Source organism: Bos taurus, chromosome 4 (assembly GCF_002263795.3).
Source record: "Bos taurus isolate L1 Dominette 01449 registration number 42190680 breed Hereford chromosome 4, ARS-UCD2.0, whole genome shotgun sequence".
In the NCBI taxonomy this organism is placed as follows: Eukaryota; Metazoa; Chordata; class Mammalia; order Artiodactyla; family Bovidae; genus Bos; species Bos taurus.
Genome location: NC_037331.1, coordinates 102,479,432 through 102,496,316, shown reverse-complemented (window position 1 = coordinate 102,496,316; position 16,885 = coordinate 102,479,432). Strand labels below are relative to the sequence as shown.

Here is a 16,885-nt window from a genome sequence, read left to right as displayed (position 1 = left end):
AGAAATCCCAGGGCTGATCTCCTTCAGAATGGACTAGTTGGGTCTCCTTGCAGTTCAAGGGACTCTCAAGAGTCTTCTCCAACACCACAGTTCAAAAGCATCAATTCTTCAGCTCTCAGCCTTCTTCACAGTCCAACTCTCACATCCATACATGACCACAGGAAAAACCATAGCCTTGACTAGATGGACCTTTGTTGGCAAAGTAATGTCTCTGCTTCTCAATATGCTATCTAGGGTGGTCATAACTTTTGTTTCAAGGAGTAAGCGTCTTTTTTAAATTAAGTTCAGGGGCTTCTTTATTGGACTACTTTCCCTTGCACAATTTCTCCACAGTTACGTCTTTGCATTCTGGTGGTGGGAGGCTGAGTTGTTGGTTGGGAGGTGGGTGGAGAGCGTTGGATGCCAGTTTGCCTCTGATCTTCCCTCCTGTTTTCCTGTGTTTGCTGTGGTTTTTCAGACACATGTGCTCGGACATCAGGAGTATTCATCACCACTGTTCCAGGTGCCAAGGACTTCAGGCCGGGAGCCTTCAGCTCCTCCCGGGAACCTCCCTCACAGGGGGCTGCCGGGTGCTGGATTGGCCTACCCCACCAGCTCCACTGAAGACCTCCAGCCCAGCCACTCCTCAGCCTCTCTCATCAAAGCGATCCGCGAGGAGCTCCTCCGGCTCTCGCAGAAGCAGACCGCCGTGCAGAACTTCCACAGCTGATCAGCCTCACCTTGCACATTTGCCAAGTATCTGCTTCCTGTGGAAGCAAGACTAAAAGGAAGTCAACTGAGCAGGTGTTTTTAATAGAAGGAGCATCTCCGGGGCGAGGGGCCCAACTAAGGGAACAGGTTGCAATTTTAGAAAATGCCCCAAGTCACGTGACAGCCCATGATGCTTTTCATATGTTGGCAGTTTTGTGACCACCTAGGTTCAGTTGAAATGTATGTACTTTTGGCCAAAAGCCAGCAGCACTTCACAAAAGACCAACCACAATTCTAAGCTAATGAAATTCCTAAGTTAGTCTCTTTTTTTTTTTTAAGGTGAAAGATGAAAATGTGTAGATGGTGTAGGGATTAAAGGAACCTAGTATTTCCGTGGGAAGATGTGACTCAGACTGGTTTGTACGATGAACCTGCTGCTTTGTTTTCTGAGAAAAGAGTCTTGAAGACATTTTATTAACTGCTTGATTTTCACCCTCTTTTTCCTCCTTAGGAACTTCTTTTAATAGTAATATTAACAACATGAATACTAAGACTGTTTGGGAATTTAAAAAGCTACTAGTGAGAAACCAAATGATAGATTGTAGAGCCTGATGATTCAAAACGAAGCCATCAACTGCATTTTCCTTCTTCTGGTGCTACAGCTCCAAGAGCCCCTTCACCTTGTCTGTGAAATGCAACTTTGGCTTTCTCAATGGAAGAACATGTGGAAGGTTTCATTTTGTTCTAGAAAGAGGAGGGAAAAAGCCTCTCCACATAGGAAAAGCTTAATATTTATTTGGTTATTCAAAGTACATATCAAAGTTTAGATTTACACTCTTTAATTGTATTTGCCATTTGTTGATTGGCAGAGGTAACTGCCTATTGCATTTCATCTGAGTACATATCTTCATCAAGGCCAGTCCTATCGAATGAAGCTTTGAGGAGGCCCCGACGAATCCTGGCACTTTGCTGATACGTTGCTCCCAACTTTGAATGAGGAATCTTACATAAGCAAAAATGCTTTGTCACAGTTCCTAGGACCACCGAATGGTTAGTTATTTGTGAATGCATCTGTGGTAATCGCATTCCCTATGTTCGAGACCTGGAAATGAGTTCTGTTGAGCCTCTTTGTAATGAGCCAAGAAAGGAAAGAGGAGCTTTGAGACCACGAGGGAGAAAGAGTTGCTCCTAATTTCTGATTTCATTGTGTATAACTGTGCTGAGTGACTGTTGAAACCCCCTTTGGGCCTGACGGAGGGGTCCTCTCACTTGAGATTGCCTCCTGAAGGGACTATCTCTCCACCTCCCGAAGTGGAGTGAGGACTAGAGTAACAAGGGCTGTTCTGTTTTCTGGGACCTGAGTGAAATGAAGAAGAAGAGATGCAGATAACACTTTGCCATGAATCCTTTTTTATTAGCTCAATTAATATCTTTAATTAAACAACAGATACACAGGCAGAATCTGGGGCTCTGACTAATCAAAATCTCTGTATCTGTGTCAAATTTTAAGAATCCCGAAGCAGCTAAAATAGTTCCCCAAAGTGTAACCATTGGGCTCCAGTGTTATGTTTCTGCCCTTCCTGCATTAAGCCTGTTATGTCGACTCGTCTCACAATCCAGGGAGAGTCAGTTCTGGGAAATTAAAATGTAGGCATTTTTTATCTTTATGCCTCTGAAACAGGAGAGGTGAGAAGGATGTCTGTTGAGAATATGAAATAAAGTAATGGGAGCTCCTTTTCAGGTACCCTTCCTGGGCTCCACAGAGCAGGGGAGAGAGGACCCTCATATGGGCTTGATCTCTTACCTCTCAGTCTTGATTTAATACCAGACTTGCCCAGAGTGGAGGGGTCTCTTTGCCTGTCATTCAGAAATACCAGGATCCTGAATGTGTAAGGAAGAATTTCAGAGATTCATGCAAATTTTTATTTCGGACACCTTTTGGCAACTTCAGATTGAGGGCCAGCTGATAGCCCCTCCCCTCCCATCCTGCTCAGTATCCTAAGTGTTCACACTTGGAGTGTACAAATGTGGTTACCTCCTTAACACGTGGCAGAAATGGGCCTCTGTTTTAAATGGGACTGCGACAGCAGTTTTGATGCCTTTCAAACTAGCATAACGGGATTCTGTCTCTATTTTTCTTCTTAGAAGGGATATACTTTTAAACCAACGTCAAGACCAAAGATGACATGTAACAGATAAATGGTGGTATGTGGTGGGTGTGAGCAGACCGGTGAGATCCCCAGCACTCTTGCGTTGGTTGTAAAGCACACTCAGTTTGCACTCAGTTTTACCGTCAACTGACCCAGAACATACCAGCTGTCGTGGGAACACCATCCCGAGTGGGGCTTCAGACACTCAGTGAATGGAATCTACTTAAACGAGAGGTCCTCATGACAGTTGTGTGGCTTTGGCGTTCCATTTATTGAAACACTGCAAAATGAAAACTGAAATTTTATGTCTGTTCTTTTTTTCTGATTTTAAAAGTTCTCATGGTAATAGCAAGAGCTATACATTTGAGTCAGAGTTTTAGAGGAGACTGTTTGTTGAAATGATCATTTTCAGATTCTGCACAGTCACTGCCCGGCTGTGTCAGGCCCCTTGTCTGAGCCTCATTCTCCCCATCAGCCACATGAGAACGGGCCTCCCCCGCCCCGGATTTCTCATTGCAAGGATCAGGTGTGGTCATGTGGGCAGACATCCCTTGAGGAGGGAGCACAACGCACTGAGAACGTGGGCTGTCTGTGTGATGGTGCTGGGATGGACCGTCTGATCTGCGGTGACCTCCCAGTGAGTGAGTTCACGGGGAGGAAACCAGAGCAACACCAGAGGCCCCGTGGGACTCCACTTCCTCCCTCCCGATTTGCTTTCAATTCACTTCCTTCACCATTAACTTTCAGTTCTCATGCATTGTTCGGATTTTCTGCTGTTTCTGGCACCAAACACGAGCCCTGCCTTCTGAGATCTTAGGATCTGAATCAGACAACACCCTCTGGTGTAAAAGATGGAAGAGATGGAAAAATAACATGGTTTAAACATCAGTAAAATGCACCGAAGTACACAAGTACATTGGAAGGAGGAATGGAACTTACACGTTTGGAAAACAGTGGGGTCTTGGGGAGAACTCAACATCAGAAGCCACGGAAGACAAGAGCTTCCCAGGCACATGGTGAGATGGTGTGGGAAGAGCTGAGAGTGGGACTGGGGAAGGATGGAGAAAGTGGTGAAGCTGCTGTTGAAAATAACCTTGAACCTGTTCTCCAATACGGAGACCAAATCCCTAACTGCACCATCAAAGGAGTTTTGTAAAGAGGAAGAAGTGAGGGTCTGAGGAAACGTCTGCAAGAACCTAACAAGAAAATGACCAGGCCTGGGAGGAAGGTCTGCGGAGGAGCACGTCTGTCCTGGAGGGGATGGGGGAGTCCCAGAACTGCCAGAGGGCCAGTGTCAAGTGTGAAAGACGTCCGCCGAGGTCTGCTGCTAAGCGCAGATCTCAAGGGTCCGTCATTCAGCCGCATTTAATCCTTTGTGGAGCGCAATGGGTTATAAGTAAATATATTTGACTTTACAGCTACCTACACCTTTTCCTCCAAATTGTATTTAATTTCAGAGCGTCTTTTCATTTTGGTCATATGTGGCTTTTGAGCTGCAGACTAAGCCAGTTTCTGCCAACCACGATTTTTCAGGGCATGAGGCCTGTGATGCAGGGCACAGGTGAAGGGATGCCTGGAGGCTGCGGGCTGAAACAGGTAATCCTGTGCTTTACGAGCCTCCCATTGAACTGTGTGCAGGGTCAGTGTTCACTGCGTTTGCACAACTTAGTGCTCCAGTGACTAAACCAACCACTCGGACACAGATTGGCATTTGTAGTTAATTCAGGAGTTAATCATTAAATACATCTCTCTCTCCCTTTCCTGTGAGATTCCTAGACATGAATGAATTTGCTGATTGGAAGGAGAGCTGGTGAAAGGTTCTGGGTGGGTGGGGAGGGGGTTCCAGTCTTCAGTACCACACACACTGTAGCTGTAGATGTTTTAGCCATTTCATTTCTACCTCCAGAGCAGGTCCCCAAAGCCAGACTCCAGAGCCCACCTAAGCCACCTTTGTTCCAGGCAGGAGCGTGAGGAAGTCCACTTCTGCACCTGCAAGGAGACCATTTGAACACAAAGCTTGTTTTTATGGGATGGTAAACTGAACTTCATTTTTACATTTAATCCGACACCGTCACGGATATTCTTACAACAGGTGAGGGGGGTTTCCATCAACAGCTGCTGTAACACACTCATACACTGTGTTAGGCTCACACTTGTGACCTAGTGAACAGGGAGTGTGTGCATTTCGGGTTTCTTTTGATACCCTTGGAGGTGATTTGCGGTGTTTAAGAGGTGTTTAAGATTCGTTTCTCTAATTTTATGAAAAAGACTTGAAAACTGAAACCTCACTGTACGATCCTAATTCCATGCTGTGCGTGTAACAGTACACTTGACAATTTATCTTAACAGGCCAGCAGCGTTGACATTTAGCAAAAGAGTATCAAATGCCTTGGAAACATGAAACAAAGTTGGGAACCAGCAAGCAAGTGAAAGAAGGAAGGAATGTCACCCTCTGAGACACCCTTCTTGAAATTACTTTCCCACAGGGTAGATCATCATGCATTCTGCTTTTCCTTCTTTCTGCGGGTTTTTCTGCTCTGGGGCCACTTCACATTTAAAGAAAGAGTGGATAAATAAAAGGGACAAAGAGAAAAATTGAAGTGATTTAGGTCTCACGATCCCTGATTCCACGGAATCTTTCCGGACAACTTGGAACGTCATGAATGCCCCTTCTCATGTCCACCAGGTTTCCAGCGTTCATCACTTGACTCCTTGAGTGTGCAAGGTTGGAATAGTGCCGGGTCAGCTTCTAGCCAGGCTCCCTGTACTGTTCTGCAAATGTGGGGAAGGAGGAGGGGGCCCTAGGGGAACAGGCAAACCAGTGGGCTCGGTTGCTCTAAGCAGCAGAGGGTTAATTTCAGAAAAGGGGAGTAGAAACTCTCCACTTTGCCTTCCTGCAGGGCATGGTCTAGGGAGCGTTGGGGGTGGGGTGAATTGCACCCTTCCAGGACAGGCTGTCAAACCGAGCGCTCTGGTGTGCCCACTGGCCACCTCCGACTTTGTTAAGGTCCATGTTCTTCTGAGTTCCTGCACTCTCATTCCTAGATTATGAGTGTTAATGTACGAAAAAATGCAGAGTAAATTGAGGCCACTCGTGGCATCAATCCTGCAGCTTTGAACTTGACAATCATGGTTTGCTGGTCTCAAATGGGCCCTTAAATTTCAGTATGGGTAAATGATTTAGTAATCAAGCTCTCTCTTCTCTTTGCTGGTTATGTTTCTTCCCTTCAATTAGCTGCACTGTTTTCTAATGTGCTGTAGAGTTTTTGAAATAATTTATGCAAGTGTTTGGTTTCCATGTTTACAATTTATACAGCTTTCCTAGCATTTTAAATGGAAATGTCAATAAATGCTCTGAATTGGTGTCAAGTGATATTTTCTGTTTATTTCCTTTGCAACATGATAGTTCTCTCATGTGCAAAATGTGAAAGTTGAATGCAGTGTTTCTTGTTCTCTGATTTTTGTGTCCGTCGTGAGAACACCTGATGCTTTCATTTTCCAAGGAATTAAGTTGAAAGTAGTCTATTCAGTGCGTGGAATTTGCAGAATTGTTGTCACTCAAGGTGGTTGGCGCCACTCCTTTCAACTCACTGTTTTGCTTTACAGGCTCTCCACTAATCAAATTGATGCTTCCACTAAGAGCAGATTCATTTTGGAATTAAAAGATTAGGACTATAATCTAGAAAGATAACTGAGAAGATCCTATGCAAACTTAAAGGGTAATAGGATAAACCTGGAGTTGTTTACGAAACTCAAGAAAATAAAAACCCCTTGAAACTGAGAAAAGCAAGAGGAACTGCAAAACACAGAGGAACTCAACAAAGGAATGAAATGTGGAAACCTGCATAGGATTCTGGACAACAAAAAAGGTTATCAGTGGGAAAAAAGGATGAAATCTAAATACAGCCTACAGTGTAGTTAGCAGTATTGTACAGAGTTTCCTTTATTGATTTTGCTAACTTTAGTATTAGGGGAAGCTATGGAAAAGGTATACAGAAACACTCTATTTTTGCAATTTTTCTCTAAAGTTAATTGAAATTTTAAAAACTAATCTGGTACAGATAAAGCCCAAAGGTCCTCGCAGAGACTATTAAGAGTCTGCCCTGGGCATCCATGACCCACAACTTGCCTTGCTTCTCAAGGCAGTCAGCTCCTGGTGAAGTGGAAACCACAGTTAATGATTGCAAGTCTTGGCAGAAAATAAGGCTTCATGACGGAGAGTTCACAGGATCAACCAAAAGGAGAATTTGAGCTTAAAAATTGGAGGGAGTAGACCACTATGAAGGAAGTTTACAGAGCTTAAAAAAAACTAGTAAACAGAAAGACAGGATATCAGGAAAGTTTAAACACACTGACAAAACTGAAAATCCATGAAAGAAAAATAAAGGGATTAAAAAAAATACATATATACACACTGGTTAAGATATGCCAATATTTTAGACATACCTGAAGAAATAAATGTGATAGTTTTAAGATACTTTTATGTTCTTTTTTAATCAATATTGTATTGGATTGAAAGTCGCTCAGTCATGTCCGACTCTTTGCAACCCCATGGACTATATATAGTCCATGGAATTCTCCAGGCCAGAATACTGGAATGGGTAGCCTATCCCTTCTCCAGCGGATCTTCCTGACCCAGGAATCGAACTGGGGTCTCCTGCTGTGCAGGTGGATTCTTTACCAACTGAGCTATCAGGAAAGCCCTGATATACTTCAGATTAAAACCAGGGGACTACCTGGCACACCCTGTTCCCCTAGGAGATTTCACATGCTCTGATTGTAAAAAGATTCAAAATAGTAGAACAGGGAATTAGGAGAAGCAGCTAAGGCTTAGGAGAAAGGTCAGGCTGGTCCCACGCCCAGACCCTGACCACTAGGTTGACATAAATGTGGATTAAAACCAAATTGGCATTTTTTCTCCCTCTTCCTCCTCTTCCATGTTGCACCTGCTAAGGGCAGCTTCAGGTAAGAAGAAAACAAGAAGCAAAAACAAATAAGAGATCCTTGGTCCAGTGCCTGGGTTAGGTGATTAACGAAATATTTTTATTGTTGTTGAGTTGCACACTATTTATCTAGTAACTTTCTTCCTCTAAAGATCTCCCTCTCCTTCCTTGCTGGACCTTCCTGGGGGAGTAATTGGAGGTGGTATGTGTTTGATCTCTCTGGTGTTGGGAGACTGGAACAATTGTAGTCACAAATCTCAGTAGCCCACATTCATGTAGTTAAACTACTATTTGTCATACTTGTGCCAAAGGATAGAATTACAGAAGTGTGAAACATAGAACATATCTGGACCACTCCTATTATAAAGTTGTTTTAGAGTAACTGGCTCATAGGGGGTTACATCAGTACCCTGAGAATACTCATTAGTGTAAGTATTTAGATTTTGATTTTGTGATGTGATGATATTCCTGAAATCAGTGGTTTCTTTCATTTCAGTTCATTCAGTCGCTCAGTTGTGTCTGAGTCTTTGCGACCCCATGAACTGCAGCACACCAGGCCTCCCTGTCCATCGCCAACTCCCAGAATTTACTCAAACCCATGTCCATTGAGTCGGTGATGCCATCTAACCATCTCATCCTCTGTCGTCCCCTTGTCCTCCTGCCTTCAATCTTTCCCAGCATCAGGGGCTTTTCCAGTGAGTCAATTCTTTGCATCAGGTAAGTACTGGAGTTTCAACTTTAGCATCAGTCCTGCCGATGAATATTCAGGACTGATCTCCTTTAGGATGGACTGGTTGGATCTCTTTGCAGTCTAAGGGACTCTCAAGAGTCTTGTCCAACACCACAGTTTAAAAGCATCAATTCTTTGGCACTCAGCTTTCTTTATAGTCCAACTCTCACATCCGTACATGACCACTGGAAAAACCATAGCCTTGACTGGATGGACCTTTGTTGGCAAAGTAACGTCTCTGCTTTTTAATATGCTGTCTAGGTTGGTCATAACTTTTCTTCCAAGGAGCAAGTGTCTTTTAATTTCATGGCTGCAGTCACCATCTACAGTGATTTTGGAGCCCCCCAAAATAAAATCTGTCACTGTTTCCCCATCTATTTGCCATGAAGTGATGGGACCAGAGGCCATGATCTTAGTTTTCTGAATGTTGAGCTTTAAGCCAACTTTTTCACTCTCCTCTTTCACTTGCCTCAAGAGGCTCTTTAGTTCTTTGCTTTCTGCCATAAGGGTGGTGTCATCTGCATATCTGAGGTTATTGATATTTCTTCTGGCAATCTTGATTCCAGCTTGTGCTTCATGCAGCCCAGCGTTTCTCATGATGTTTCTTTCATTTAGCATTTTACAATTCTGAGATTTTTCTAAAGAAAACATCAGTATGAAGAGTTTTTTGTTTTGTTTTGTTTAAGAATGACTTAAAAGCTCAAATAGAGTTGCTGCATTTTAGTACAAATGTTGATCTTTTCCCCCCAAAGTAGTTCTGCACTGTGCCTGTTTTTGAAGAACAGTAGATATGTTCTGCTTTTAGAAGAAGTGAGAAGTAGCTATTCCCTTTAGAAATTCCTAAAGTGGTGTGTGTGGGGATCAGTAGTAGGGGGTGGGGGTGGGCTGTGGTGGGAGAGGCAGGGAAAGAAAGAAATCATGGCCTGGATTTAAAGTCAAGAACCAGCAGGTGTTTTGAATGTTGTTTTACTTTTATAGTTCGCTGATATTGTTCTTTCTGGATTCTTTGCAAGACAAATATGATACACAAGTTACGAGTAAAGTTCTTGAAAAAAAAAAAAAGATGTAATCAAATTTAAATCAGAACATCATATTACTGCAGGTAGCCCATTAACCCCAATCTTTTTTCATTGTATCTTTTCTGGAAAAAATGCAGGTTAGCAAAAAAAGGAAAAAGAAACCAATATAACTTCACCATTAGAGATACTGCAGTCAAAAAAAATTTTTTTTTAATTTTAATAAATCTCAGTCAGTTTAATCTTGTTTGGTGATTGGGACTGATCAGGGTGATTTGCTTCCTAATTGATCTTCTAATAAGCTATTGATTTGGTTTCCAAAGTATACAAGGGCTGGGGGAGGGTCAGGAATAGGGCAGAAGCATTAGAATTGGTGCAGGGTATACACTGGAAAGAAGGGTGGGATATGTGCCTGGGGACCTTCCACTGGGGAAAGTGGCACCACCACCTTGAGAGCCCCATCCCTTTGTGGCTAATTCTGCGGCTGCCTCTGGGGAGCACTGCCTGATTGACCTCCTAACACATGGAATTTTGCAGGAACTTCACAGAGCTTGTAGCTGAGATAGAGGACTTCATGGACAGAGAAGCCTGTTCAGAAAACAGTATCCCATTTCTCGCCTTTAAGGTAACTCAAAAACTCTGCCTTCTGCACATAAACTGCTTTGGGGGGACCCTGGTGAAAAATGTCTGCCTCAGTGTCTTTCTCTTCATTGGCTAACGGCACAGACATCAACTTTCCATAACACATTTCTTCCCAGACTGCCTACCTCTCTCTCCCCAACTCACTGATGGATGAACCAAGAGTAATATCTCTAGTATTGCTGTAGAATCAAAAGTTGCTTTAGCCTATGACAGAGTCCTCCGTGTCTCAACCCCTTTCTGGATAATTAAGATTTCTGTCTTCTGAGGTTGCTGGCCCCTGGACCTCAGAAGTTAAAGAGTTTGTATGCTCTTTCCATCAATGGGTTCAGAGTGACTTACTGAATTTGAGATACCTCAACATGTAGAAGGATGGTATTGTGACAAACAGCAAGCAGAATTACAAATGAAGTTGACAGGCTAAAACACAGGAAAAGAATGTTAACAGAATTTCATTTATTCCTATAAAATTTGAAGTTCTACTCCTAGGTTTAAAAAATCTATAATATGCATATATGATAAAGGGAATATGGTCTAACAGGATTTTATGGGAAAAGATTTGAGGATGTTAACATTCTAGGGACCATTTGGAGCACTGGAGATGTTTGGGGAGCAACCCTGACTTAGACATTATCAATAGTAACATGTTGCCCTGTAAGAATTTCTATCTCCCAGGTTGGTTACATGAAGAATTCAGGCATCCTATTTTGAAAGAAATGCTCATGAATTGGATGGAAAGACTGGGAGAAAGGGAGCCAGAATGTAAGGACTGGAAACCACCTCCTTTGAGAAAGAAACCAAGAAGCTAAATGTTTGCCCTGAGGAGTGAAGGCTTGTAGAAGACAAAGCTATCTTCACGTGTTCGAAGTGTCATCATGAGAAAGAGAATTGACTTGCTTTACGTATTTGATTGTATTCTGGAAGACATAACTATCAACCCAAGAAAGTCGGTCTTGGCCCTGTTAAAAGAAAGAACTTAGCAATGATTTCAGTAGGTCAGCACAGAAAAGTCATCTCTAGAATTTCTTCCCATTGGCCTCTTGTGAGGATCTTCTTCCATGGCACTAAGCCTGTCCCCCCATGGCCTCCAGCAGAAGGACTGTATCTCTGGGCATTGAGTCCTCCCTCCCAGTCAGTTCTTTTCCAAGATGCTCATGGGGCAGCGAGGAAGAAGGAGAGGCTCTGGACACCTGGAACGGAGATGATGCTATGGATAGGACTGAACACAAGCAGCTCAGGCTCTCCCCAGAGTCAGTACGGTGAGGGGACGTCCATCTCCCTGCTTCATTGTTCTTAGTTATGCCATAAAATGAAGGAAGGGCAAGATGTTGTTTAGTATGTCTTGAAGAAGTAGCTGTGAATAAAGTTGAATGGCTTAAAGAGTCGCTTCTATAGATAGAACATGGCATGTTATGTGTATATGAAAGTGAACAATTTCAACTCCAACATTGAGAATCTCATGGAATGGCAAATAAATTTGCTGAAAACTGACCTGTCTGATAATACTGTAGCTACATGAGTGCATTCATTAAATAAACATTGATCAAGTACCAGCTCTGTGATAGGTACTGTTATAAGCACCAGGAACTTGGAATACGCTGGGGAATAAGACCAATTTCATGCTCCAGTAAACAGCATGGAGGCCATCAGTCTCTGGAGTGCTGGTGAAAGAAGTTAGCTTGGACACAGAGTGAAAGAGGACTAGGAGGGGAGAGATGGAGAGAAGGGAGAATTCAGACAGCTGTTTTCAGGCACTTTGCTGAGAAGGGAAGAAAAGGGACGGTAACTGGAAGACAGGGCTGTAGGGTGAATGATGTAAGGTTGCCAAATAAAATACAGGGAACCTGATTAAGTTGAATTTCAGACAAGTAGGAAGGCTTTGTTTTCAGTTTTTAGTATGTCTTAAATATTGCATGGTGCTGCAGTCCGTGGGGTCGCAAAGAGTTGGACACAACTGAGTGACTGAACTGAAATATTCCATGAGACACACACACTAATATGTTACTTGTTTACCTGACACTGAAATTTACCTAGATGTCTGTGTTTTTACTTGCTAAACGTGGCAAGCTTAAAATTAATAGATACCAGACATGTTGTGAGCTAATGGGGGTGACCCATGGAGTGAAGACAAGAGAAGAAAGTGAGGAGGCGGGGATTCAGTGGACAATGGGGGAGTGGAATATTATCCTATTGTGCAAGAGGGGAAACAGAACACAGCCCAGATTCAGGTCAGTCTGTAGAGATGCAAAAACTGACAACCTTTCTGCTCTGAGAAAAAATTGATTTCAAATGAGTAGGTTACCATTTCTTTAGATTTATTAGCTTAGGATTTTTTAATAGGCAGCAAAAATATTATTTCACAGTAAGAGAAGTCAAGTTGCTCAGTCGTGTGAGACTCTGTGAATTTTCCAGGCAAGAGGACTGGAGTGGATTGCTGTTTCCTTCTCCAGGGGATCTCTCCGACCCGGGGATTGAGCCCAGGTCTCCCGAGTTGGAGGCAGACGTTTTACCCTCTGTGCCACCAGAGAAGCCCAAAGATTGTCTAATTTTGTGCTTTTTATAAGATGAGCTCTGCTTCATTTTCCCTGGCTTGAAAGATACATTCAAATTAATAGTGTTTGTTATTTGAGGTATCATGGGCTCCCCATGTGGCCCAGTGCCACATCCAACTGCCAATGCAGACACGCACGAGAAATGGGTTCAATCCCTGGGTTGGGAAAATCCCCTGGAGTAGGAAATGGCAGCCCACTCCAGTATTCTTGTCTGGGAAATCCCTTGGACAGAGAAGCCTGGAGGGCTACAGCCCAGGGGTTTGCAAAGAGTCAGACGCAACTAAGGACGCGTACAATGGCTGAGTGGCAGGGAGCTCTTTCTTTTAAATTTTGTGTGGCCCAGAATAGAGTCCCTCTTGGTGAATATTCTGTGAGTTTGAGGAGAATGTGTAATCTGTTGTGGTTGGGTGAAGTAGGCTATGAATGTCAATTAAATTCAGTTGATTGATGGGGCTGTTCTGTTCAACTATGTCCTTACTGATATTTTCTGCCTGCTGGGTTTGTCAGTTGCTGACAGAGGGGTACCGAACTCTCTAGCTGTTAATAGTGGATTTATCTGTTTCTCTCTGCAGTTCTATCAGTTTTTGCTTCATGTATTTTGCTGCTCTGTTGTTAGGAGTATGCACAGTAAGAATTGTTATATCTTCTTGGAAAATTGGCCTCTTTATCTTTTTGTAATGCTTCTCTTTATCCCTGATAAATTTCTTTCTCTGAATTCTGCTCTGAAATTAATATAACTGTACCAACTTTCTTTTTATTAGTGTTATCATGGTATATCTTTCTCCATCCCTTTACGTTTAATCTATGTATTTATATTTAAAGTGGGTTTCTTGTAGACAACATATAGTTCAGTCTTTTTTTTCTATCCATTCTGATATTCTTTTAATTGGTTTATTTAGACCACTCACATTTAAAGTGATTATGACATGTTTGCCCTATTTGTTACTATTTTCATTCATTGACTTGTTCATTTCTGGTTTTTTGTCTTCCACTCTTTTAATACCTTCTTTGCTTTTATGAGCATTTAGGGCTTCCCATGTGGCTCAGCTGGTAAAGAATCTGCCTGCAATGTGGGAGACCTGGGTTTGATTCCTGGGTTGGGAAGATCCCCTGGAGAAGGAAAAGGCTACCCACTCCAGTATTCTGGCCTGGAGAATTCCATGGACTCTATAGTCTATGGGGTCGAAAAGAGTCGTACACAACTGAGCGACTTTCACTCACTCACTCACTCACTATATCATTCCATTCCTCTCCTCTCTTAACATTTCAGTTTTACTTCTATTTTTACTTTCTTAAGCAATTGCAGTAGAGTTTGCTATACACATTTATGACTAGCCCAAGTCCACTTGCAAATACTATACTGCTTCACAGGTGATACAAATACCTTGTAACAGAGTTTCAACTTTACATGTTGCATTGCTTGATGATCAGCTAAATACATACACATGTGCTACCCAGACATACCTGTTCTGCTATATAGTGTTGCTCAAAAAGCCCTGTGGGGGCTTCCCAGGTGGCACAGTGGTAAAGAATCTGTCTGCCAGTGCAGGAGACACAAGAGATTCGGGTTTGATCTCTGGATCGAGAAGATCCTCTAGAGAAGGAAATGACAACCCACTGCAGTATTCTTGCCTGGAAAATTCCATGGACAGAGGAGCCTGGCGAGCTACAGTGCACGGAGTCCGATACGACTCAGAATCAGATATGACAGCCCATGTGCATTCTATCCTGTTTTCTTTTTCAGCATGGTCATAAACAGTATCTCATGTCACTAAAGACCTGTGTTTAGACCTGTCTAAATAGATGTATTTTTTCCAACTTCTTTATAATTCATTATCTTATAGCTTGCATATATCTGAGTTAACGTCTTCACTAAAAACATTTTTCCTTTAGTAACTTGATTACATTTTTTTCTTTGTAAACTTTTGTGGTTGGCACTCCTGTTTCCTTTAACACTTCAAGGAAGGAATTCCTGGTTCCTTCACCATTCTTGCCTAAGTGTGAAAAGTATAATTAGTTCTGGAGGTGAAACTTGGAGATCAGGGTATCAGCATAGTGGGGTGAGGCACCCCTTCTGGGTTGCTCACCTCTCATTGTATCCTCTCATGGTGAAAGGGGCCCTGTGTTTTTCTGCATGATATTCCTGTCTGTGGATCTACCATAATTTTAACCATGTCCCTGATGTTTAACATTTGGTTGTTTCTAATGTTTTGCTCTTGTAAATAATGCTGTGATAAATATCTTTGTGTATAAATTGTCTAATTTTCAGATTCTTTCCTTAGGATAAATTCCTAGAGGTGAAATTACTGAGTTGAATAATCTGAATAGATTTAAAGAGTCATATTCCATATCATCAATTATTTTTTAGAATTCCTGGGCCAATTTATATCCTCCAGGTCCACCTTGAGAATACATCTCATTATATCCTCACCAGCATTGAGTAATAAAATATTTTTTTGTATACTTAATATTTTATAATTTGACCAATAAAAGAGTTTCCACATACTTCTCATAGTTATCATTTTATATCTGTATAATATCCCATAGTTGTATTACCTTTCCTTGACCTTGTTTTTTGCTATTTAGTGTTCTTTTCTGAATAGGTTACATTATCTTCAATAGTGAATACTGGAAACAACTATTACTTTTCCAGATTATTTCCTAAGGGTTTTTCCCTTTGAATTAATTGCTTTCAATATACATGGAATTTAAGGGACTCTTTCATAGTGTGATGAACATAATTTTCTGGAAGTCATCAAGCAGACAAGTCATCTTTCTCAAGGTGTAATTAAATGTGTGTGAGCGGGGTGGGGGTGGGGGGAGGGGCAGGGGTGGCAGAGAAGGAGATGGAATCTCTTGGCCTCTAAGGTCCCTTCCAGTTCTTTGACTCACTACATTGTCCCCACATCCCAGGCAGTCTTGCTGATGAAGATTTAAAGCACAGAATTCCAAGCCTGGAGGGGATCAGATTTATTATTATTATTATTATTATTATTTTTTTTTTTTTGGCCATGCCACACAGCATGTGGGATCTTAGTTTTCTGACTAAAGATTGAACTCACACCCCGTGCATTGGAAGTGCAGAGTCTTAACCGTGGACCTCTGGGGAGGTCCCTAGATTTATGAATATTTTTAATCCAAGCTGAGCTGCTTAGACTGATATGACTTTGGTCAACTCACATTATCTCCCTGGATTTCATTGAAATCCCTCAGATGCCTGTAAAAGTAATGTATGTAAATACCATTGAATGTTAAGCTAAACATCTCTGAACAAAAAAATTTAAAATATTAGCATGTTGTATACCTTAAATATATAAAATTTTTGTGAATTATAATGGACAGAGAAGCCTGGCGGGCTACAGTCCATGGGATCACAAAGAGTTGGACATGACTGAGCAACTAACACTTTCACTCACAAAGCTGAAAAAGGCAAAAAATGTTCTCATCCTCAGACTGTTGTGGAAGTCTGATTTGCTCTACATGCAAATTGCTCCCATCACACAGGTCTTATCCACCAGACTCCCTGCCACCTCCCACCCCACCTCCAGCCCCACTCTTGGGGTTCTTCAAAGGGGATTGCCCTTGGAAAGCTGGAGGTAAGGTTTGGTTCTTTTGAGTTGGCAGCCTTCCACGTGACTTCATCCAGAGATGGGCTGGAAGGCTGAGATCTCTGAATGCAAACTGGAGATGTTTTGGTACTCTGGAAGGTTCCTTTTACCCCCTGGAACATTTAACTCTTGCAGTGGTGTATCATCTATGGAATTATTTTAAAATTTAAAAAATAATTCTTAAAATTATGAAAACCCCCTGCCTCCCTGACATTTACATTTAAGTGTTCTATAGAATCTGAAATATCCCTGGTATAAGCCCTGTAGGTTACTATGTCTGAGGTTTTCTCCTTATCTTAGCATGGAACACAGCTGTCATCCAGCCTCGTGGCCCACTCTGTTGTTTCTTCTCACTGCTGGGATGGACTTTCAGAACTGACCAGTAGAAGCTGCTTTTTGGTTCCTTTCTGGGAAGAACACACTGAGATATCATCATAGTTCCAAAACGATCTATCAGAGTTGCTCTCTTAATAAGACAGCTTCTCTGCATTTCCTGAAACCTGGCACAACCCTGGCATATCTGAAGGTGAGAAATCTGCCCTGGAGCCAGGAATAAT

The 16,885-nt window shown here is 42.3% G+C and overlaps 1 protein-coding gene across 8 annotated transcripts in view; it reads left to right on the top strand.

The window, feature by feature from the left end:
* Window positions 1–15,225, top strand: part of KIAA1549 — a 134,327-nt gene extending 119,102 nt beyond the window's left edge. The window contains exons 20-23 of one of the 8 annotated variants that reach the window (XR_009494122.1): window positions 458–4,932; window positions 6,447–6,709; window positions 8,280–8,500; window positions 10,067–15,225. Coding sequence is in view for 2 of the 8 variants with exons in the window: in NM_001080267.2 (NP_001073736.2) it covers window positions 458–709 (252 nt within the window). In the remaining 6 variants the exon portion in view is untranslated. Of the gene's footprint in view, window positions 1–457; window positions 6,214–6,446; window positions 6,710–8,279 lie in introns of those variants that run through there. The other 7 variants (XR_009494125.1, XR_009494126.1, XR_009494123.1 and 4 more) reach the window with 7 other exon arrangements.
* The last annotated feature ends 1,660 nt before the right edge of the window (window positions 15,226–16,885 follow it).